Source organism: Cyprinus carpio, chromosome A20 (genome assembly GCF_018340385.1).
Source record: "Cyprinus carpio isolate SPL01 chromosome A20, ASM1834038v1, whole genome shotgun sequence".
Lineage (NCBI taxonomy): Eukaryota > Metazoa > Chordata > Actinopteri > Cypriniformes > Cyprinidae > Cyprinus > Cyprinus carpio.
In genome coordinates this window covers 23,155,379-23,180,854 of record NC_056591.1, presented here as the reverse complement: position 1 = coordinate 23,180,854, position 25,476 = coordinate 23,155,379, and the positions used below count along the sequence as shown (strand labels likewise).

The 25,476-nt window shown below is 32.9% G+C and overlaps 1 protein-coding gene across 2 annotated transcripts in view; it reads left to right on the top strand.

Moving 5' to 3' along the window:
• The window catches only part of LOC109113832 (alpha-(1,6)-fucosyltransferase-like), a 90,529-nt gene extending 75,726 nt beyond the window's left edge, over positions 1 to 14,803 (top strand). For both annotated transcript variants that reach the window (XM_042778184.1, XM_042778183.1), the window contains exons 6-11: positions 1,821 to 1,935; positions 4,196 to 4,433; positions 10,009 to 10,255; positions 11,615 to 11,791; positions 12,619 to 12,769; positions 13,978 to 14,803. In XM_042778184.1, the coding sequence (XP_042634118.1) occupies positions 1,821 to 1,935; positions 4,196 to 4,433; positions 10,009 to 10,255; positions 11,615 to 11,791; positions 12,619 to 12,769; positions 13,978 to 14,307 (1,258 nt within the window). In that variant the 3' untranslated portion in view covers positions 14,308 to 14,803. The remainder of the gene's footprint in view (positions 1 to 1,820; positions 1,936 to 4,195; positions 4,434 to 10,008; positions 10,256 to 11,614; positions 11,792 to 12,618; positions 12,770 to 13,977) is intronic.
• Positions 14,804 to 25,476: the final 10,673 nt, after the last annotated feature.

Below are 25,476 nucleotides of genomic sequence, written 5' to 3'. Positions count from 1 at the left end.
TTAATTTTGAGTTATCACCCACTAGACTAATTACGGCCAGAGACACTGTCAATATTTCATTATCTCGGTGTCTCTCAGATGCTCCATCAGCACATTCACACCTGTTTTTCTGTTTGACAAAGATAACTGTTCGATACACATTTAACGTGGTGCTGTTTTCCAGAGAACGGCTCCCTGAGGAGTCTCTCATTGATGAAGTAATAATTAAACTCCTCATAAACTAAATCCCTCTCCTCCCTCTAAAACTCATTGATTTTTTTTGACTTGACTAAGGAATAGTTCATGCAAAAAAAACTAAAATGATCATCATTAACATATTTCAGACCTGTGTTACATTTTTTCTTCTGTTTAACACAAAAGGAGACGCTGGGCTGAATGTTCATGCTGCTCTTTTTCTCATTTCATGTTAAAATGCTGCGAAATACAAGGCTGAACAAAAGGATTCAGCATTTTGTCCTTCAGACAAATCAAATGGAAAAGCTTGTTGTTGATTCTGATATGATATTATGATTTATTACAATTATTTGTTCAGTTTGGTTTGACTGGATTGTTTTGAATTGTTTGTTCTTTTCAAAAACCTAAATGTAACCGGAGGGAGAGTTGAGGTAGATTTGGAAACAACATTTGGTCAAAATAAGTCTTGAATTGTGCTGCAAGTAATCAGCAGTGCAGGGGAGATTATTTACAAATTATAGTCCATTACTGAATACAAATTACATGATATAATACAAATTAGTAATATAATATAACTACTTTTAATTTACTTTTAGATAACTTTTTTTTAATAAAGTTGTATCCTTTAAATGAAATAAAAAAGAACAAAAACTTATTCCATTCTTTATACAGTGCTGGGTAAAATATTATAAAATATAACTTACAAATTGTAGTCCATTACTGATTCCAAATGACATTACAAACTGTAGTTAGTAACATAATACTTTAAATTATACATTTTAAGTAATATAATCAGGCTACTTTTTGATTACTTTTAGATTACTTTTAACCTTTCTCATTTATTACTTTGATTTAAATCTAATTTTGTACCATAATCTTGTACCATACTGATATAAAATTCCAAGGAGATTTAATAATATTTAAAAATATATTCGATTCATTGTTATTAACAACATGCATTTGAAACACAATATCACACAAAAAAAACTCTCACAAAAAACACACACCCATCACGTCCCTAACAACCAATAACATCTTTTTTATCAACAACCTCATTAGTGGCTTTCTGGGCCTTGAACATTTCAGTTGCGTTGCTGTCTATGCAGGGTCAGAAAGCTCTCGGATTTCATCAGAAATATCTTAATTTGTGTTGCAAAGATGAACAAAGGTCTTACGGGTTCGGAACGACATGAGGGGGAGTAATTAATGACATAATTTAAATTTTTGGGTGAATTATCCCTTTAAACATTACATTACGTCATTACACCTGGGGGGTTCATGAGTTTAATGAAGAGCCAATATTTAACAAAATCATAAAAACTAAATTAAAAAAATTATTTTATCAAAATAAACACTAACTAAAAAAATATCAAGTATTTTATTGGTTTAACTGCATGTCATGTTACCATCAACCAATTTCAGAGAAGCGTGAACATGCAAATATGTTAATTATCGTAATTCTTAATTTATTACATTACAAACTGAGAGGTACTTCAAGTAAATATACAGCATTAGGTGGAAAGTTTGGTTATGTATATTATTATGTTGATATATAACCTAAGCAGTTACTAACCAGCACTGGTAATCATTGCATTCTCAGTTGATAGAGGAGGATGTTTGATGCGTCTCCTGTATGTTTCTGTCAGAACCATCATGACAGACCTGCATGATCTCAGTCAGGCGGACGGAGCGGGAGACTGGAGAGAGAAGGAGGCCAGAGATCTTTCCAACCTGGTGCAGAACAGGATCTCCTACCTGCAGGTACAGAACGACCCTTCCTCCTGCTGTTACTCCTCCTAAAATACAGTAAAGTTGTGAAATATTATTACAATTCAAAACAACTGTTTTCTATTTTAATATATTGTAAAATGTAATTTATTTCTGTGATCAAAGCTGAATTTTCAGCATCATTACTCCAGTCTTCAGTGTCACATGATCCTTCAGAAATCATTCTAATATGCTGATTTGCTTCTCAGTTATTTGGTGTTCTGTTATTGATAATGGTTTTTATTATTATTAATGCTGATAATGTTTTTGTTTATTAACATTTTATGGAAACCGTGAAACATTTTTCCTCTCACACACTTTAGAAAAAATATAGAGTAAAAAAAAAAAAAAAGATTTAGTAGAAATGTAAGTAGTAAGTGGTTATTTATCTGTATGTTTGTTTATTTAAACATTTAAAAAAAATTCACAGAATCAGTTTTTTTTAATAAAAACAGTCAAAATAAAACACTTACTAAACTGATTAATTTTTTTTTTTTTTTTTTTTTTTACATGCATGTTATTTAACTATTTACCAACATTAGAAAACCATGAACATTTTTTAAAATCATTGAAATATTCACTTAAAATTTCAGGGACTAATTCAAGAAAATATTGTAAGTCACAGTTTTTTTTGGCTGACAAAAAAAGGGGGGGATTTAAGAAGTATTAAAGTAGTACCTATGCATTTTTTACATAGGTATTTAAAACAATTCTCCATGAACATTTGTATCTACTGAAAATAGTGTGTTTGATCACTCACACTCTCTTCAACAAGACATGATTTGAGAAGTCGTTCTGGAACACAAACTAATTGAGTGAAACAATAAAGAAGTTTGTCTCAGCGAACAACACTAATGAAATATCTTTTTTGATATGATTCTCCCTGAACCGTTGTCCCTTTCTGGGACTGTTTCTTTTTCCCCTTCATTCTCTTTATATGAGATCTATTACTTTATACCAGTCTAATTGCACTAAAAGCCTGCTAAAAGAAAATATTGATGCTGTTGGTGAGTTTGATTTTCTTTACAAACCGTCGCTAATGAAAATCAGAGTGTAAGATCAAGTGAAGTCAGTTCATCTATATATTCAAAATCGCAAGATCTTTTAACTCTGATGCCTCAATCATGCATAATTTGTTTTCTGCAATGAAGCAAAAAGTTGTTTGTCAAATAAATCCAAAAGGAATTACCAAAGATCCCAGTTTATTTATCTAATTACAGATTTGATCTAATTATGAATGGTACCTGTGCTGTAACTCGCCAGATTGTTTAGCAGGTCTCTCCGCTTATCAAACTGGTTTTCAGTTGGTTTAGATGGTAAACCACGAGGAAGCCTGACTAGACTAGCATAAACCAGCTTGGAGTCTGTCTTTTTGAGATGAGAGTGCTTCATCCGCTGCTATAGCAAACTCTGTGCCAACACTATTGAATTTGGATTATGAGTAAAATCTAGACAGCCTTCACTAAAAACAACAACAACAAGAAAAAATCCCCAGACAAATACACTAACTTGAAAGAGCCGCTAGAAAATGTAATTAGCATAACTAATTTCCCCTAATGGCACAATAAAAATGAAAGAGCGTTTCTGATAGGAAATATATGGATCTAAAATCTTCCCCTGCTGGACACACAGAATCACTTTATCTCTGGAATAAAACATAAATATGTATCGTGATAACTGTTATTCCTGCCCAAACACTGAATGACATATATGGTCTAATACATCCAGTGAGCATCTCATGAAAGTCTTAAAATCCCATGATATGAGATAAGGGCCGTCTGACTCACAGAACCAGTGTCCCTCTCTGTCATTCTGTCTGTCTGTGTTTCTCTCTCTTGTCTCTTTGAGATCCTGCTTCCATGCAGTGAATGTGATTTCATGATGAAGTCAGACAGCTCTTACTAGAGACTATGAACTCATCAGAGATTGTTGCATAAAACCTGAAAGCTTGCGCTGGAAACAAACGTTGCATCCTGGTGAAGGGATTGTGGGAAAATAGTCTTCTGAAGTTTAGCATTCATTTCAGAGTATTTCAGTTTGTAAAAATTCATTTAATCTAAAAGGCAGTCCTATTGTAGCTACATACAGTATGTCATTTCTCTTCTTCATCTGTTTTATTTTATATGCACATGCTATATTGATACAAATCATTTTATTTTATTTTATTTGTGCACATGCTACATTGGTACAACTTAATTGAATCTAAAAATGCATTGCATCCTAATTGTAATTGTGCATGTCATTTCTGGATCAGAACCCGCAGGACTGCAGTAAAGCTCGTAAGCTGGTGTGTAACATCAATAAGGGCTGTGGATACGGCTGTCAGCTCCATCACGTGGTTTACTGCTTCATGATCGCTTATGGCACGCAGAGAGTCCTGATCCTCGAGTCCCACAACTGGCGTTACGCTCCCAAAGGCTGGGAGACGGTCTTCCAGCCCGTCAGCGACACCTGTACGGATCGATCCGGAGCCACGACCGGACACTGGTCAGGTCAGTGCAGATCCCGCTGGAAATGAGCGGATCTCAACATGAAAATGTGCCTGAAGTCAATATGACATTGCTCTGTTTACTTTTCTATTAAAGTCATATTTTGTATGACTCATCAGTGTATGTTAATCCAAAGAAAACAAAAAAAATATAATCTATATCACTTTAATTTTAGCTTAAGTTTTAGTAACTTTCCTGTTTCTGTGATTTTTATTATTATTATTTTTTAATGTGTCAGTGTAGTTTTTATTAATTTTTATTTATTGGTTTTAGTTTTTTTTACTTGAAGTTTTAAAAGAAAAGTTAGTACTTTAAGTTAAAATGCATGGAAATTAGGGTAAAATATATATAAAAATAAATGTATGTTTTATTTATTTATTTATTTATTTAAATTAATTAATATTTGTTATTTTAAATAACAATGATAATTTAAATGAAATGTTAATTTAGTTTAGTTTACTTTTAGTTAACAATAATAACTCTGGTAGGTAAAAGTGACAATTTACCACCACTTCAAATTTGGCTTGTTCAAATAGTGTTTTTAATGATAGTTCTCCTTTTTTTTAATCTAATTTAAAAAAAAATAATAATTATTGAGTCAAAATATAAACTATATAGACTATTCAATAGCCTCGTTTGCTCACCAAGGCTGCATTTAAAAACAGTAAAAAGAGTAATATTGTGAAATTAAGTTGCATAATTATATAATTAAGTTAATATTTTTTCCAGTTGAAATTTTATAAAAATTTTATTAATTGCTGTGATGCGCAGCTGAATTTTCAGCATCATTACTCCAGTCTTCAGTGTCACATGATCCTTCAGAAATCATTCTAATCCGCTGATTTGCAGCTCAAGAAATATTCCTGATTATTATCAATGTTGAAAACAGTTGAGCTGCTTCATATTTTTATGGAAACTAAATTTTTTCAGGATTCTTTGAGTGGAAAGTTCAAAAGAACAGCATTAATTTAAAATAGAATGTTTTTATAACAAATGTATTTACGGCACTTTTGGTTAATTTAATGCATCTTTGTTGAATAAAAAATATTAATTCATTTTTTTAATCCTTTGAATGGTTTCTTAATTTACTACATAATGACTGTTGAATATAGAAACCATTTTTCATGAATTTCTAGCAAACCCAATGTAACATTAGACTTTTCTAGTTTAGTTTTGCAGTAACATCATTCTTGTCTCTAAATGTATTCATGTATGCAGATCTGTGTTCTCTGATTGATTGATTTAATTGTTTTTTGCTTTCCTTATAATTAATTAACTTGTGATCTGATTGTAATTTTTATTCTTTTTATGCCAATTAAGCAGCACTTTATACTGTATGATATGTGCTTTAAATCAGTTAAGCCAGGCCTGTATTTTTAATTTGTGCATCCACATTTTCTACTGTAAAACTCAGTCGTGTGAACTAGAGTCACTTCTCTAATGCTCTTAATGCTAAATAGACAAAGTGTGAAGCTCTAGTACAAGACGGATATTTAAGTGTAATGAGGACATGTGAAAATTTCCTCTCTTCTTTGTGTCCTAATTATTACAGTCGAGGATCTGTTGAGGGAATAGATTATCTGAGGATTCTTGTCAAAACCCATTCCAAACGCCAGAAAAAAAATTGTAAAGAAGAGCTGCGAGTGCTATTACATAAGCCTGGGAACAGCTTGGGAGATTTTTCTTAAATATTTCATGCTTTAGCTAATTAAAATTTCAAACATACTCCGATCACATGTGCACTTGCTCGTAGAAAAGCCGTAAAGCAGCCTCCGGTGGGCCGCTGTTGTTGTGTGGTAATTGTTAGGGAGAGATTTAATGAGCTACTTGTCAGTTGGTTTGCGGTTGGTAACGGTCATAATTAGCAGACCCGTTGTAACTTGTTTTTTAACAAACTATTAAAACAAAGCCGCTGTTTCTATCCAACATGATTTGCCTCAGTTAATTTGTGGTTTGTGTGTTTCTAAACTCAGTTCAAGTTCTCGTAGGTTAATCAGAACTATTTCATTCCACTAACAAAGGCGTGAAAGAAAAAATTGTGAGAAGAAAGTTCAGCCAAAATTTAATATGGTGTCATTATTTACTCAAACTTTATAAAAAAACAAAAAATAAAAAAAAAACCTTATTTTTCTGCTTAACACAAAAAGAGATGTTTACAATGTTCACACTGCTATTTTTTTTAAAAATGAAAGTGAATGTACACAGATTCTGTACAAAAATGCTGCAGCTCATATTTTAAATTTATGCTAGGAGCATACTATAATTTGTAAATTGTGCAGATTTGAGAGCTGAGAATAATGACTTTTGGGTTTGTTTGACATTCAAAAGCTATCGTTTGGCTTCAGAAGACTACACTGGGGAATAAAATCAGTGTAGAAACTATTTTCATTCAGAAATTGCTAATAAATTTCACAAATAATTATGAAGAAATGGCAAATAATGAAATTTTAAGGTAGAAAGGCTTTTTTTATGCTTTTTGACAGTATGGAAAAGGGCAGCATGGAATTCTTCAAAATTTCTCCTTTTGTTTTCCATGAAAAAAAAAAATCATATGGATTTGGAACAACATGATAGGATTATTATAGTTAACTGAAACTAAAATTAAAATCATTAACATAACATTAAACTTACAAACTAACTAAATAAAGTAATTATTAAAGTTATAAAATAATGATAAAGAAACTGAAGAAAAAATAATAATAAAAGCTATATAGACTAATAAAAAAGACTATTAAAAATGTCAGAAACAACAAAATTACTAACACTTTAAAATGTAAATAAAAACAGAAAATACATAAATTAAAAATATAATATAAAAATAAAAAAAATTAATAAAAACTAATAAAAAAGAAAAAAATTAAAAATAAAATTTAAATAAAAATGGAAAATATACAAATAAAAATTAATTCAAAATATTGATAAAAACTATAGAATTTTCTTAGTTATGCAAAAATAAAATGAGTTGTAATTTTGTGCGCTCTCCCTTTAAAAAGGGCTTATCTACCAAATAAACATCCACAGCTCTTGCTGCTCTCTTGGCCTGTGTCTTTTTCCCTCTCTGTGTTTCTCTGGAGGGTGTTTGTGAAAGGACTGCGGGTAAGTGACCTGTTTAATCTGACGTGTCCAGACTTCTGCCCCGAGACCAGTCCCAGTCATTCCAGCACCAGGGAGAGCCGGTTTGTTTGTGCGCGAGAGCTGAAACGGGTCACCTTGGCAGGCGAAGCCCGGCGACTTTTGAAGAAACTCGTCTGTGGAATGCTTTGGGAATATTTCTGCAGATCAAAGTCTCTCTGGTTTCCTCTCGCGCTCTTGTCCTTCCTCTGCCCCGCATAACACAAACGGCACCATTAAATCTAATCAGTCTTTATTTCTCAGGGGTGACTTTGTATAGTCACGCATAAAGCATGCAGCGCTTTAATGCAATTAAACGCTACACGAGACATCTGCATCAAACATTTATGAGAAACTTGCCACAGGTCGAGTGTTTATGTATGGTTAGTGCATGAAAATCCACTGAAATGCAGGAAACGCAAGCTGAAAATATCTTGTTTTCCTACTTGAGAAGCAAAATGACAGAAGATATTAAGTCTTGTTTCTGAAAAATGTATCAAAATTAAGTGAGTTTATAGTTAAACAAGAATAAAATAGCTGCCAGTGGGGTCAGTAAAATAAATTTAATTCAAAGGGAAAACAAGATTATTTTTCTGACCCCTTTGGCAAATGATTTTTCTTGTTTTATATCTTTTCTTGTTTTAATATCTTAGATATAATATATAAATATATATATATTTGTGTTTGCGTGTGTGTGTGTGAATATATATATATATATATACAGGATCAGAAAAATAAAGGTAAAACAAGATTATTTTTCTGATTCTTTTGGCAGATTTCTTTCTTGTTTTAAGCAAAAAGTTTTTTTTTTTTTTTTTTTTTTTTTAACAGTACAAATATCTTAACATTCTTAAAAGAAGAGGTGTTTACTTAAGAATAAATTGACTATTTTGTCTCGTTTTCTGAAGAAAAAAAAATGTTACCAAAATTAAATTATTTTATGCTGAAAACAAGGGAAAAAATAGAAAAGAAAATGAATTCAATGGTAAAACAATATCTTTGACCCTCTCTGGCTGAAATTTTGCATGGTTTAAGCAAGATGAATTTTTTTTTTTTTTTGCAGTGATCTCTTTTAAAATGCTAATGAAATGCTCCAAGGTACTACATTTGTCTACCATAAACAGCTTACAGTTAATACTGTATTACATGACAGAAGAATTCATCACAAAAGCATGTTTGCGACCCTGTTTTTCATTATTTAGCAGCAGTGCTGGTGTTGTTTTGAGCACAGGTGCATGCAGACAGATGCTGATAAAAGTGAGCAATTGTCTTCAGGTGCAGCCGCTGCCGCCTTGTTAAAAAACATGAGTTTTCTCATGCAAATTGGACATTTTCTTTGTTTTTACCTCAGCTAGATGCATTGCAAATTGGTTGTGCTTTAAAAGATGGTCTGTTGTTCAACATTTGCATGCATCTTGAGATGGTGATAAATGGGTTGAGTGAGCAGTGCCAGGTTGAGCTGCTTGATGCTAATGCTGCGGCTCTCGTCCAAATTCTGTTGAGCTTCCTACCTTGAAAGCATCGTTGGCAATGCTGCATTCCACATAGTGGGCAGCTAAATGCTTTGTTTTGGACATTTTGGCAGCGTTGCATAATCCCGGAATGCATTGTGATCAGCTCAGTATATTATTCAACTAAGGTTTGATACACAAATGTTTCATCCAATTAAAAATGAACAGTTTCACCCAGTATTTAACATCTCACCCTGTTAGCAAAATGAACATGATGTCATCTTTTACTCACCCTCATATGAAAGCCTGTATCCACTATCGGATAAAAAGTAAATTGTAACTGAATTTTGTTTCTTGCAGTTCTGAATTTTGAATATATTTGAGAAGCATACCATAATTTTCAAGTTGTGCACAAATGTAAATAATTTTTGGGTCTGTTTGTCACACACACACTATCGTATGGCTTCAGAAGACTATAGAAAACAAATATTCTAAAATTCAAATATTTTTATAATTTTTTAATGCATTTTTGGAGCTTGTCTACATCCACTCCTATTCACTTACATTGTATGGAAAATGACAGCACAAAGTGGTCTATATGATTTGTGTGCTATTTTCAAGTGTTTTAGGTCATATTTTAATTTGTTTGTGGAAATTACCATAATTTTAATTTTTTAATTTTTTTATTTTAAAATCATTCTAATATGCTGATTTTTTTTTTTTTTTTTTTTTTTTTTTGCTGCTTAATATTTTTGTGGAAACTGTGATCCACTACCATTCAAATGTTTAGGGCTATTAAGATAAAAATAATAATAATAAAAATAAAAAAAAGCTGCAAATATGCATTAAAAAAACATTTAGAAATCTGAATTTTTCCAGTTGATTATTCTTTATTCTGACCATTTTTGTATGTATTTGTGTGTTGGTTAGGATGCTAAAAATGATTTGAAACAATGTCAACATCTTATATAATTGAATTAAATGTTAAAATGTTGCTATAATACGTTTCTCTACAGGTGAGGCTCACGACCGGGACGTACAGGTGGTGGAGTTGCCCATCGTGGACAGTCTTCACCCCAGACCTCCGTACCTTCCACTCGCTATCCCAGAAGACCTTGCGCCCCGACTGCAGCGTCTCCACGGTGACCCGTCCGTCTGGTGGGTGTCTCAGTTTGTCAAGTACCTGGTCCGTCCTCAGGCCTGGCTGGAGAAGGAGATCCAGGAGACGTGTGGCAAACTGGGCTTTAAACACCCCATCATTGGGTCTGTATATCTCTTATTTGTCTTCTCACATTTCTTTCCATCTGTCTCTGTGTGTGTGTGTGTGAGTGTTTGTTTTCTGCGCCTGTGGTGGATGCGTCTGGGTGGGTGTTATGCTGAAAAAACACTGCAAGATAAAGATGACACACGATAACAAGAATGAACATGACTCACAATCACAATGAAATTAATGAGAATAAATGAGAATGAAATTATTGCGGCCCCATAGGAAGCACCATTGTCTCTTGACAGCACTGTGAAATGTAATAACCCAAATAATATAATAGAGTAAATCTGCAGTGAAGCATAGAGATCAGCTGAAAAGAGATAGATAGACAAGTACTGATATGTTCGGTGCATAGGTACTTGATTTCTGCTGTTTCTGAAACATTGGATTTTGGTGCAAAAAAATAAGCTCTGAGACCAGCAAAAGTTTGGGAAACTTTTAATTTTTTTTCAACCTTAAAAACCTCAAAAAAAAAACTTATGAATAATTAAGAATAAAAAAAACAACCCCAAGAAAAAAAAATTAAATAAAATAAAACAAAACTTCCAGACTAAAATTAAAATATTTTTATAACTTTTAATGTGTTTCTGGAGCTTGGAGCTATTAACTTTCATTGTATGTCAAAGGGTAGCATAACCTGTGTAAAATTCATCACCAAATAAGTCATGCCATGTTATGTTATGATGCATTTAAAAAAGGTTAGCATGCTAAGCTTGGAAAATGCATGATGCAAAAGACAAGTGTTTATTTTTACCATTTGTTGTTTTGGTTGCATTGCATGATATATGTGATATAGATAATTAAAAATGACTTTAATTTACATTTTTTCATGGTTAAGACTACATAAGTAGCTCAAACAGTAGAGTATGGTGCTAGAAATGCCTAGGTGATAGGTTTGGTTCCTAGGGAATGCATGAACTGATCAAATTCCCAACTTATTTTTGGGTTTGACAAATGCGTAAATGCTGAATGCATAATGCATTAAGCAAAAAAAAAAAAAAAATGCATAAATGTTCATAAATCATTTTTATCACTTTATTTAAGTGGATAAATGTATAAATCAATGCATTTGGCGGATGCTTTTATCCAAAGCAACTTACATCGCATTCAAGATACACATTTCATCAGTTCATGCACTCCCTGGGAATCAAACCCATGACCTTGGCATCGTGCTCTACTGTTTGTGTTAAAGGTCTATACCGGATTTCCATTGAGGCACTTAATAGAGCATGCAAAGCAGGTTAAACTATTCACACTGTCCTTCACACTTTACTAAAACTCAACTGAGCAAGTCATGAGTACTACAAACTGCATTGAAGAAAACTTCAACTCCCGTTTGTGTCTCTGTTTTACAGCGTCCATGTCCGACGGACAGATAAAGTCGGGACAGAGGCCGCGTTTCACCCCATAGAGGAGTACATGGTCCATGTGGAGGAACAGTTCCAGTACATGGCTCAACGTGGCCACGTGGATAAAAAACGAGTGTATTTGGCCACCGACGACCCCGCACTGTTACAGGAGGCAAAAACCAAGTGAGCTATGAGTTCTTGAAGGGTCATGAAATGACAGTTTTGAAAAATGTTCAGGGAAAGACGGGAGACAAACAGCACAAGTGGCTACTGCTCCAGTAGGTTTTGTTTCTCTCACAGTGCATGAGAGCATCAGAGGTTTCCTCAAATGTGTTCTGCAATTCACCACTGCTTTCAGCAAAATGAAGAAATGTATTATCCATGATTTTATACAGTCATGCTGCATTACACAAATAAACATTTACTCCGTGATAGCCAAAATTTAATGCACAGCCGTCATCAAAATTTCATGAAAATTAACATTTACTTATAGTTTAATTTCTTTCTTTCTTTTTTTTTTTTTTTTTTTGATTTTCATGATAATTAAAAGGTTTAAATGTTATTCTAATTAATGTATTATGTGTTTGTTTGGAATTGATTTTTTATAATCATATATAAATTAAAATTTATAATTATAATTGTTACATTTTATATATAATTATATAATGATAAAACATGTATCTGATGAGGCATTGATGTACTAAATGTATTTTGCAATATTTTCATTTTCTAGGTTAAAAATCCTCATTGTTAATGTCAAAGACTCAATGAAGATTTTAAACTTGGAAGCCAAAAAAAGTGGGGAAAAAAGCTCAAAATGGACCTGTTTTCTGCTGCCTTTAATATAACGGATGTTGACATTGTCTTAAAATCTCAAAATGGAGTTTTGTGTTTCAAGACCCTTTAAAGTTCACGGTCACATCTTAAATTGGCCTCTTCTAATATTTAAAATTGAATATTAGATTTAAAATGTAAAAAATTAAATGTAATATTTTGTGTGTGTTTTTCAGGTACACAGACTATGAGTTCATCAGTGATAACTCCATCTCTTGGTCAGCGAGTTTACATAACCGATACACTGAGAATTCACTCAGAGGCGTCATCCTGGACATCCACTTCCTGTCCCAGACTGACTTCCTGGTTTGCACCTTCTCCTCACAGGTACATCGATAATTGTTTATTTTATCAGTAACATTTTATACAATAAGATGTCATTTGATAACATTACTGTACACTAGTAGACATGAATGAAAAACAAACAATATTTCTACAGTATTTTTTTATCTAAATGTTACTTTCAACATTAAGTAATAGATTTTTTAGATCAAAAGTTGTATCTGATGACATTAGTTGAGCTAACATGAACAAACAAAGAATTGTATTTGTATTAACTAACATAAACAAAAATTAATAAATGTTTTCAATTTTATCACGTTATTAAGAAATTAAACATTGATGCAGTGTTATTTCAGTATCACTATAGTTTTTATAAAAAATTTGAATATTTTTTTTTATGTTCAGTTTTCATTCAAATTTTCAAAGTTTTATTTATTTCATTTTTAGAAGTTTGTGTGTGTCTATACATATATACAGTACATATACAATTTTATTTCAGTTCTAGTTTGTTATTTCAGTACATCAAGTTAAACTAAATAAAAATTAGAAATGTTGCCTTGGCAACTGACTAAAATTTTTTATTTCAGTTAACATTCATTTTATTTCAGGTAATGAAAAAATATTTTATGGTTTTAATTTCAGTTTTAGCTTTAAATAACCATAAAATCCCTGCGCTGAGACACAATACAGTGATGCAATTTGAAGAGAAAATATTATTCATTGTTATTAAAATAATGTCAAAATTCAAAAAGAATTAATGGTCTTAAAACAGGCCTCATGTTCATTTAAAAAGAACATTTTGTCATTTTAAAACCATCAGTTTGTTATTGCAGCAATGGTAGACCACTAATAGTACTAACACAACAACATAATTAATAAATAAATACTTCATCTTTATAGAGCCCTGCGCATGACATGCATACAAAAATATATTTATTGTGATTATAAATTAATAACTTGTTCCCTCGTTTTAGAAAATCGTGGCCGCATTGAACAAATTTAATTAAAGACTAATTTAATTAAAACAAGGGAACAAAATAGTTCAAAATGTCCATGATTACCTAAAATGAGAGAAAATATTCTTAAATGTATTTATTTATTTATTTCCCTGCATGTCATGTGTGGGGCTCCATACAAATTAGCTAATGTGATAACTAATGTTAACCTTATTGGAAAGAGTTGCCATTTTTCTTTGTCACTTCTTGTTTTTCCCGCCCAGCAGATTTCTGACTTTGTTCTTCTGGTTTTATCAGGTGTGTCGTGTGGCGTATGAGATCATGCAGACTCTTCATCCGGATGCCTCGGCTTTTTTCCGCTCTTTAGATGACATCTACTACTTCGGTGGACAGAATGCGCACAACCAAATCGCCATCTACCCGCACCAGGCGCGCACGGCAGAGGACATCCCACTAGAGCCCGGAGACGTCATCGGAGTGGCTGGAAACCACTGGGACGGGTACTCTAAAGGGGTCAACCGCAAACTGGGACGCACTGGCCTCTATCCGTCCTATAAAGTCAAGGAGAAGATCGAGACGGTGAAGTATCCCACTTACCCCGAAGCAGACAAGCTGCTGAGCTTATAGAACAACACACATTAATAATTAACGCACAGATGGCTGAACTTGCCATGCAGATGATCTCTGGATAACAAAACTCAAAGACACGTGTGCGTGTGTGTATTTATGGGATGGACACACCTTGTAGGTTTGTATAAATTGCATAAGGATCCCATGGACTGCTGTGGACATCAGAAGCCTTTCAAACGGCACTCAGATCAGCAGAAGCAAATGATAAAAAACTTTTTTTTTAAATTGTTTTAATGTTTTTTAAATATTCCCTTGCCTTCTTTGTCACTTTCTCTATCTTCAAACTGGAGTGAATCTCACAGAGGCTTTCAAGCACACATTTCACCCACAAAATCAGCAGAAAAAGTAAAAAATTATATTTAGCATTAAGAAAATGAAGCCTATTTAAATATTTTGCATTGACATTTATTTTCATGAAGTAAAAAAAGGGGTCTGCACTCTAAAAAATTTTTTTAATTTAAATCAGGAGATAAAATCTCATACAAAAGTTTCAGCTTATTTTCATAAAATAAAATTTCTTATTTTCATAAAAATTGAAAATTATTTGTTATTTTGTAATTTATTCATTTTTAATATATTTATAATTTATTTAATTTATTGTTAACATTTATGTTAGGTTTATATATGATTACATGTTTTTTCAATTTTTCTTTATTTATACTGCCTTTACTTAAGCTGATTTAAATAAATTAACTAAAACTCAATAAAACATTCTGAGACATTAATGCAAATGTATTTATTTATTTAGTATCTATTTATTTATAATTGTCTATACTTTCAAATTTATAATATAATATATTTTTACATTATGGTAGTATTTCATATACTGCTTTTTATTTTTGCTGATTTAATTTTTAAAAAAAAATGTTCATGCATATAGCTGTAGCAGAGAAAATGTGCTTTATTATTAAAATAATGTTCAAAATACAAATCAAAATACAAAAAAATGAATACTCCTAAAACAGGCCTCATGCTCTTCATGCAAAATGTAATTTCTTATGTCTTTCTTTTGATTTAGTGTTGAAATCGGATTTGTACCTGTCAGACTTCACTCATCACGCTGTGCTCTTAAGTTCTTTATCCGTCTTCAGTCTGTATGTGTGTGTTTATGTGTGCGTTCACACAAACTGTTTGTGCTCTTATTTATTGTGCATCCAAAGTGGTGGCTGAAATGAAAGGAAAAAGCATTGCAGAACTTCAATATATATAAAAAAGGAATTATTAAATAGGTGGAACTTCACAGTTTACCATTAATATAAAATTACTCATTGTTAGTGAATCCTGAAACATTTGGACATTTTACAAAGTAACAAAAATTTAAAAAATACCTTTAAGCATTATATTTATAGTCAAATATTAAATACTATGATTTATGAACATGATCTCATTAGAGATTCATAAATATTGTTTTGTAAAGTTACTGTAGTACAAATTTTTACAATTACACAGATACATACATTACAACGTTAGAACTAAATGTTTTCATGCATGAACTGATTTGATGTGCACACTGAATGCAATGCAAGTTGCTTTGGATAAAAATGCATTCATTTAACATAAATATAATTTTAGATCAAAAGTGAAAATTGCCACTGTACTTTACATACAAATACCTATGAAAACTAATGAGATCACTCTAGATTTAAAAGATTACAAAGTGGAATTAATTTAATAATTTTTGGTCTAATGTTCATTAAGCATATTTTCTTTGATAATGAGACTATAAACCCAAGGAATTAATTGTGTTTTTGAATCATATGGAGAAATGGTTGTGATTGAAATATCACTGTAGGTTCAAGGCGTTTGTTGTTGTGTTAGAAACATTAATGGTAACCGTTGCTGCGATTACAAACTGGCCTAGTGAATAATAAATATACTAAATTGTATTTGAAATGTATTTCTTGCTTAGTATACTACAAATACATTTACATATTTATGTGCTTAATAAAAATACCCTGCAATTGTACTTTTAGTATACTAAACTGGTGTACTTGAAGTCTGCTAAATTGGAACAACTAATTTTGTGGTTAATGCACATTAATTGTGCAGCAGTGCTGAGGTCAAGTTAAGTCACCTTTATTTATATAGTGCTTTATACAATACAGATTGTGTCAAAGCAGCTTTACAGTGTTAAAAAGGAAAACAGTTGGTCAATAATGCAAGATGACAATAACAAACAGTCAATTTTTCAGCTAAAATCAGTTCATTGATGATTTAGTGATGTCGTCATCCAGTTCAGCTCTCTTCCAATAGTGTCTGTGCAATCAGTCAAGTGTCCCCAACTTAGCAAGCCAAAGGCGACAGCAGCAAGGAACCAAAGCTCCATCGGTGACAGAAATGGAGAAAAAACCTTGAGAGAAACCAGGCTCAGTTGTGGGGCCAAGGCAAGTCACATTTCATACACAATGGTAATTCAAAGTGCTGTCATCAGCAATTTATCTGTCTCTGGAGCTCATCTAGTTGACATGGTCTCCGCTGACATTCGGGGCTGTAGAGGTCGTCTCTAGGTGCTGATCCACCATCTGATCTGGATACAGACTGGATCTGGTGGCTACAGTGACCTCGGAATAAGAATGAATCAGACTTATATTAGCATAGATGCCATTCTTCTTACGATGTAGCGAGTACATCGGATGTTATGGAAATTTTTCCCGGTTCAGGTTGACCTAATTAATGCAGCCTTTAATGGATTTGAATTATAGAAATGTGTTAGTGTGTTATGTGTAAACCAGGTTAAAGAGATGGTTCTTTAATCTACATTTAAACTGACAGAGTGTGTCTGCCTCTCAAACAACGCTAGGTAGATTGTTCCAGAGTTTGGGCGCTAAATAGGAAAAGAATCTGCTGCTCGCAGTTGATTTTGATATTCTAGGTCTTATCAAATAGCCAGAGTTTTGAGATCGCAGCTGACTTGAAGGACTATAATGCGATATGAACTCGCTCAAGTAGTAAGGAACTAAATCATTTAGTGCTTTATAAGTAATTAGCAAGATTTTAAAATGTATTCGTTGTTCAATGATCGTATTCCAGGTTCTAGTAAGAACTCTAGCTGCTGCATTTTGGACCTGCTGCAGTATATTAACCACCCACAATAGGAACCACCTTCAGACGGTTGGGTTTGCAGGCTTTTACACTGTACTGATCAATTCTTCCTTTCATCAAGTTAAGGTTTAATGTGCCTGCATGACATGAATCCCTCAGACCAGTGCTTTGTGATCGACCTCTAGCAGATAACTCTTTTCCAACATGATTGTTTTTAATTGTGCAACTTCTATGCATCATCTATGGATTCTGACGGCACCCATTCACTGCAGAGGATCCATTGGTGAGCAAGTGATGCAATACTAAATTTCTCCAAATCTGATGAAGAAACAAACTCATCTACATCAAGGATGGTCTGAGGGTGCGTAAAGTTTCAGCAAATTTTCATTTTTGGGTGAACAGTTCCCACAGTTTTCATTTCCAGTGCCTTGTTTCCAGGTCCCATTGTTTTGAACTGTAATTCAGCAAAGGTTTACTTGCTCATGGATTATGACTTTGCACAGAGTTGGTAAGTGATTATGTCACAGCAGTCTCATAATATGTTTTCAAACAATATCACAGACTTCAATGCATGTATTTTACTGTAAACATGTTTTTATTTGATTTTACGCCGATCATCACAGATGCTGTCCAAAGAGCTTAACTTGTATTGAACCTGTAGAAATCCTTGAAAAAGCACTCATGCAGTGATTAAATGAGCGATAAACCCTCATGTTTTTCTCTGTTATCTAAAGCCACTTCGATTATAAGCCTTCGATTATAAGTGTGCTGCACTGTGACCTTTTTTCTGAACAGATCTTAGTTTGGTTAATTATTCTGTTAATTGGCCACCAGTCTCTAGTGTTCAGATTTATTTTTGTCTGTGTGTCGCTCCTTCCATTTATTTAGATACTGAGCTGTTTCAGCATTATGAGAGACAGTCCAGAGAATCAGAGCTGATCAGAGTTCATAACTACTCTTTACAGTGATTCGGGAAAAGTTCATGCAATAATTCAGTCATCATTTACTAATCCTCATAATGTTTATATAATAATACTTAATATATAACAAAATATTTATATATCTATCTGAAATATGGGTTAAAATGTTTTTTCAACTTTCACTAAATGAATACAATGAAGCAACATATTCATTTTTCATTTATATGCATCAGCATGAAACTTATGAATAAACAGCAATATTTATCTAAATGTTTTAATAAGTAATTTTTGCATAAATTATATAACGTGTGAATTATATAAATAAAAGCGTCGAATCAGAGTTTTGTATTGATTCAGTTCGATCTGTTTCACTGATCAAGCTGACTCAGTAATGCAAAAATTAGATCTGAAAGAAAACTGAAAGAAAAAAAATTGTGTTCAAGAGAAGAACGTTCAGGCAGTTTCTAACGGCATGAAGGCGAATAAATGATGATATTTCATTTTCGGAAAACTATAAACACAAATAGCTGTTGTGTGTCTTTGACTAAACTGCTACATTTGAAATGATGCTGGTACACAGATCTTTAATTGATGTAAATTACACTGGTTAACCGCCCTGTGATTTGCCAGTAATTAAGCCGAAGCTGTTCGTATGGATTTCTGGAATCTAGACTTCGGTTCTCTGTCCGTTTCTTCTCCCTGGAGTGTGCTTCAGCGCAGCTAAAGGTTTGCTGTCAGCTCGCCATGAGCCCGCAGTGATGACCATTAGCACGCAGCTGCGGTCCGCGCGAGATAACCGGTGATTTAGAGCTCTCTTCTTATCTGCGCAAAGCCATCTGTCTCCGTCCGCAGCTTTTGATAAAACTGCAGGCGTGTGCATGTTCCTGCCGCATACTTATGCGCTTTCCAGATGTCTGTTTACTAAAAAATCGTTTGGCATCTCTTTAAATTGTTTCACGGCACGTTTAACAGATCAAAATCTGGTGTTAGGTTGGTTTAATGTTCTAGATCAGGTTAAAAGAGCTATAAATTGTCATCAATTTACTCCCTCGTGTCGTTGCAAACTGTGGAAGCTTGTTTCCGCCATGGCATAAAAAAAATGAAAAAGGTAATGGCGACTTTTTATCTAACATTTCGGATTTTTTTCTTGAATTCTTAGAATTGCCAGATATATTCAGAATTGAGATATAAACTCAGAATTGTGAGACATAAAATGCAGAATTGTGAAATGTAAAATCTGAGAAGAAAAGTTACAAGTAGTTATAAATTCGAGTTAGGTTTTTTTTCTTCTTTAAGTCAGAATGGCAAGAGCTCGCAATTCTGAAAAAAAAAAAAAAAAAAGTTGGAATTGCAAGATTTAGCTTGCAATTGTGATAAAGAACATAAGAATTCTGAGGTTATATTTTGCGATTGTGCATTTATATCTCGCAGTTCTGAGGTTTGTTGTTGTTGTTTTCCAGAATTGCTAGAAACAAAGTAGGCTACATGCTAGAGGCCTGCCCGCAGGACTGTTTTCTTAATCCCGCTCCCTCTGAATTTCTGACCGTTACCGCCCGCTATTACCATAACCATTACCTTACTCTCGAACCGTGATGAATCAAATCTCACTGGCAGGGTTGTCAAGTCAGCCTTTTACACACTGATTTTGGGTTACTGTTGCCGTGGGTCGATTTTTGGGTGATTTGTTTCAAAGACATTTTTTTGTTATGCTGGTTAAAAGTCTCTTCACATCTTAGCAATCACTAGGTTAAGTGGTATAAATGTATTTATATGTATTTGGTCTGTGGAAGGTGATAACACTACCTACACCAGCGCTGTATCTTGTCAGGGTTGCTGGTTAGCCTCTGCTCTGCCTGTGTGTGTTCATGTGTTTTGGAGAAGGCGTGGCTTTGCAGAGTGATTTGCAGGGATGGATTCGCTGTTGCTTGCCTCTCTGAAATCATCTACCCTACCTTTAAAAGGTTTGTAGTATTGCAGAAATCACATTTGACTGAAATGCTTGAATTTAAATAGTTTGCATTCTACCTATGATAAAACTGCACTTAATGTTAAGATTTGTGAAAGAGGGCCACCGGTAGGAAGTCTTTTAGCTGTTTATGATCAGTGTGCAAAGGAATGATTGTAAAACATGTATTTAGGTGTGGAAATGACATAAATTTGAGTTTTGATAGTTGGGATATGCTATTTTGGGCTGTTTTTGAACTAGTTTTGTCACGTAAACCTGACAACCCTGGCTGTATGCAGATGCTTTACATTTTCCATTTGAAATAAATTATTTTTATTTCTATAAAAAGGCAAAGAGACAGTGGGGGGAGGTGCCGCAGTAGGCCAGTAATATAATCAGTGTACGACCAAACATAGTGTAACGCAGCTGCGTGCTACAAAAAAAAAAAAAAAAAAAAAAAATATATATATAATATATATATATAATATATATATATATATATATATATATATATATATATATATATATATATATATATATATATATATATAATTTTTTTTTTTTTTTTTTTTTTTGGTCAGAAATAAAATCAGAATTCTGACTTATAATATCACAATTAAGAGTTTAAGAGTTTACACCTTGCAATTCTGAGTTTGTTTCTTGCAGTTCTGAGAAAAAGGTTGGAAGTTAAAATAAAAAGTCGCCATTACCTTTTTAATTTTTTTATTCCGTGGCAGAAACAGGCTTCCATACAAACCCATATTACTTGAGGCTACTTGTAGAAAATATAGAAAGGTATTTTGCAGCAGATGTTGTTCCATCAGAAATAGTCTGTCAGACAGTAAACTTGAGCTTTAAGATCTTTCAAAGCTGCTGCAACAGCAAACTTGTAAGTATGTGGAGTTCTTCAAACTCTAAAAAGTTTGTTCTTCACACACACACGGAAAGTGCGAGTGTCAAACTGCAGACGGTCCCCAGACGACCCAGAGTGCTCCAGGCTCCAGCTTTGTTTTCATCAGCACCTAATCACTCTGTTGCTGTTTGACAGCTTAATGGCTCTGTGAAGAGTTAAAGGGGTGCAGACGTCCACTGCAGAACTACAAAAATCATTTCAGCAACAATCTGACTTTTACTGTGATACACTCTTAAAAATAAAGGTTCAGTGGTTCCATAAAGAGCCTTTAACATCCATGGAATCTTTCCACTTCAAAGTTTAGTTTAGACCTTCATCATGCAACTTCAAAAGGTGCGTCATGCTTTTATTTAGTAATGAGGAACATCATGAACACTTGATGGCTTTCCTTCGTTATTCTCTGTTCTGTAATTCGCTGAGGATTAACTGAATGATTGGATAATTGTTAAAATGACACTATTGAAGGCAGTGTATGTTCAGAATAAATCCAAAGCACTGCCGTCAGTTTAGGCTTCATTATTTTGTGTCTTGTAGATTTATTTAGATTATTTTGTATCAAGCACAAACTCTTGCAGGGTTAATTTTAAATGTGCCTTAATTTCACTGATCTTTAAAACTGCTTTCATGTTCTCAATGTGCAAACAAGCAAAACTGAGAGAACAAAGCCAAGAACTAGAAGGGTGGATAGAAAAGCCTGATATTAACTTGCAGAATTGGTGGCCTGTAAATCTTTCCACCTACAGAAGTAGAAATTACATTTTCTGCTAGTTAAAATACACTGTGCAGTTTGCAGAGAATGCAGCTAATATGGCAAAGTAGTTTGGGTTCATCATCAGATAATGAGAAGACAAAAAGGTTGTGTTTCATTCTCATTAGCATTCGGTTGATTATTAGAAGTTTTTTAGTTTGCTTCAAATGAAATTACCTGTCAGTTTCAGTTCATTTTAGGTAATTGCTAAAATGCTTTATGAGTCAAAATTAGGTTGATTTGCTTCAGCAGTATTCTTGCAATTGGATACTAATAGAAAAATCCCATTTTCCACAGAAATTTAGATTTCACAGCACATTTTTAAAGGTCATGTTGCTAAATTGGAAATTTTGAAACTGTAAATGATCCATTCAGAAATAAAGCCTTGTGTTTAATAAAAACATGTATTTATGGGCTCTGAATGACAGATGGACAGCAGTAAGTTTTTAAGCATAAGACGTATGTTAAGAGACTAATAACTAAATAACTAAATAATAACATAAAATAAATTCAAACTTAAGCCAAATTGAAATCAATCAATAGTATTGTTGATATATTAAATTTTTTTGTTAATATTTTGAATTAGATTTCATTTTTATATTCTCTATTTTCATTTTTAGTTTGTTTTAATAATTGTGTTTTTGTATTTTTTATATAATTTTTTATGTCTGTATAATTTTAAAATGTCTATTTTTTATTTAGTTGTAGTTGTTTTAGTACTTCAAGTAAATGAAAATGTAAAATGAAATGTTGCTTTAGTAACTAGCTGAAATAAAAGACAATGAAGAGTTTTTTTGTAGTTTTTATTTAATTATATATATATATATATATATATATATATATATATATATATATATATATATATATATATATATATATATATATATTACTCAGGTTTATTAAGTAATTTTTTTACATGGTTAAAGTTTTTAGTTAATAACCCGGACTTAAATAAACAAGATAGAAATTTTCTGTTATCACAATATACAATTTAATAATTTATCACAGTATACTGTATTGTAATTTTTATTATTTAATTTAGTTAAAATTGAAGGACATAAATATGCAGGTATTTAAAGACGTGTGTGTATGTGTATGTGTGTGTGTGCGTGAGCGAAATATTAATTATCTTCCCGTCTTTCATTTTCCTTGCAAAATATTTTTTCTATAGCTTTTTTAAGGTTATGGTTGGAAATATGGCCCAGAAATGTTTCTTAAGATTGACCTTAACAGGGTATCTTGGTAGCAGTTATTAGATTTGATATGCTGTCTGGTTATTCTTTGCAACCTGTTCAAGGTAAAAAATGTCATAACAACGTGTTTCCTGAACCCGCAACGGTCCCAGGAGTCTGCGGTCCAGATGCAGAGAGACGCGCAGGCTGATGGGGACTGTCTTGATTAATATTCCTCTGAAGACTCAATGAACCTTCAAAGAGATGCAACAACAAAGACAGATTATCTACATGGGCATATCTCTGTGTATGTGTGTGAGTGTGAGTGTGTGAGAGAGAGAGAGGGTAGGCAGGAATAGAGATGTTCCCCAGGAAATAAATGCATGGATGCACCTTGAATTATTCAGTGTCCTAAAAGACATTTGAGAAATGTTTCGCTGTTGAGTTGCATTAGACACAGTGCCACTCCAAAAAGTGTTTTCTAATAAAGTGAGGGAAATCTTTATTATTTAAAGTGTGTAGTCTGGGTGGCATATTGTTGCCGTTTCCAAGTTTATGATATAAGTGATTTTCAGTGAATATTCCTGTTGTTAATATACTGAACCTCCTCGTGAAAATAATTGCATATCAATCATTTATGATTTATTCTAGTCCTCGAATTGTACATACAGTGAGATTACCACACTGTAAAGAACTTCTTTAAAGTTGTAAATTAAGATTATTGGAGTACGTTTTACAAGAAAATACTAATTTACTCTTTCTGCTTCAAAATTGCATGTTTGTTTAAATGTTACTTGATGTTTATTTGTTATTATTTGTTATTATTTAACCTCACAATTCTGAGTTTATAGTTAGAATTGTGAGGGGGGGAAAAGTCAGATTTGTAAGATACATATTATACTGCTGACTTTACTGAGTTTCCTCAATCCTCAGTTCAATTCCTCAATAGACTTTTGAGCCAAGTCACAGAGTCCTGCAGGGATGATGTCATTTGGGGGCCAAAACCCAAGAACTCAGAATTGTGAGGGGAAAAAGTCCGATTTTTTTGATAAAAAGGTGTTTTTCATTATTATTATTATTATTATTATTATTATTATTATTCCGTGGTGAAAATGGGCTTCCGTCAATTTTGAAGTAGAAAAACTGAAACAGTATTTTCTTGTAAAACATACTCCAATAATCTTGATTTACAACTTTTGAAAAAAAAAAAAAAAATTAGTACAGTGTACTAGTAATTTGACATTGATTTTGGCATACTATAAAGTAAGCAAGTAGGCATATTTGGATGCAGAACAAGTCTGGCTAATCTCCTTCCTTCAGTGAAAGTGATTTTCTTGCTTATTTTATTGTTATCCAGGTGAATATAATTAGGGTTTGGGGTTTGTTTAAATAATGACTGCTAAACTGCTCCATGCACTCACGACTCAACAAGTTTCTCTTTTGAAGCAATAAAAAACACTTCCCAACATATGTGGCTCCATCTGTCACTTAAGTAGGCAAAATATACCTTAGTGTTTGTTCCTCTCTCTCTGCTCACTCACCCAGTCTCTCTCACATTCTTTAGCTCTTTTATTTTATCTGGTTTTTACTGTCATGTTCATATCTGCTGAGCTGGCGGAGTGTCTTTAAGTGCTGATACAGGCCTTCCTCTTATGTGAACTGCTGACTTTACTGAGTTTCCTCAATCCCATTGGTGTGTGTGAGAGAGAGAGATTCAGCCGAATGTGTGTCTCAAGCAGACTTGACTCTCAAATGAGCCCATGCACATGAGAGAAAGCACAATGATATCTAAAGGTCTTATAGCTGATGGAAGAAAACGTTGAAAATGGCAGTGAAACAATAGACTTTTGAGTGAAAGCCTTCAGGGATGACGTAATTTGTAGGCCAAAACCCAAAAACGAGTTGCATTTGAACACTTCTGGTTCCATCATCCAGAAGTCAAAGGGGTTTTTGAATGGGTTTTGGTTTATCAAGTCAAGTCAATTATTCTATAACATCAGTAATACCACCATTTTTTTTTTTTTTAAGTTTTAACTTTCTAATAAGTGTCCAAATGGGACTACATAGATTGTTGGGGACATTAAACATTATCACGGCAAAGAGTTAAACTCATCTACTCACTAGTCTGCTTTTATACTTCATCATTGCAGTCTTGCAACTCTAACTCAAACTTTTAGGGAAAATGTTTTTTGAAAATGTTTTTTTTTATCTATTTTTGGTCTGTGGAAGGCATAGTTAGTTGCTACTTTTTATCTCGCAATCAGATCTTTTTTCTTCCAATTCTAAATGAATATATTTTTTTGCAACCTTGAGTTTTTATTTTATTCAGCAAATATGATGCATGGTAGTGTTAAGAAGATAGTGAGTCTGTGTAATCAAGATAATTTTATTGGTACTCAAAAGTATTACCTTTCCCAGTGAAGTAC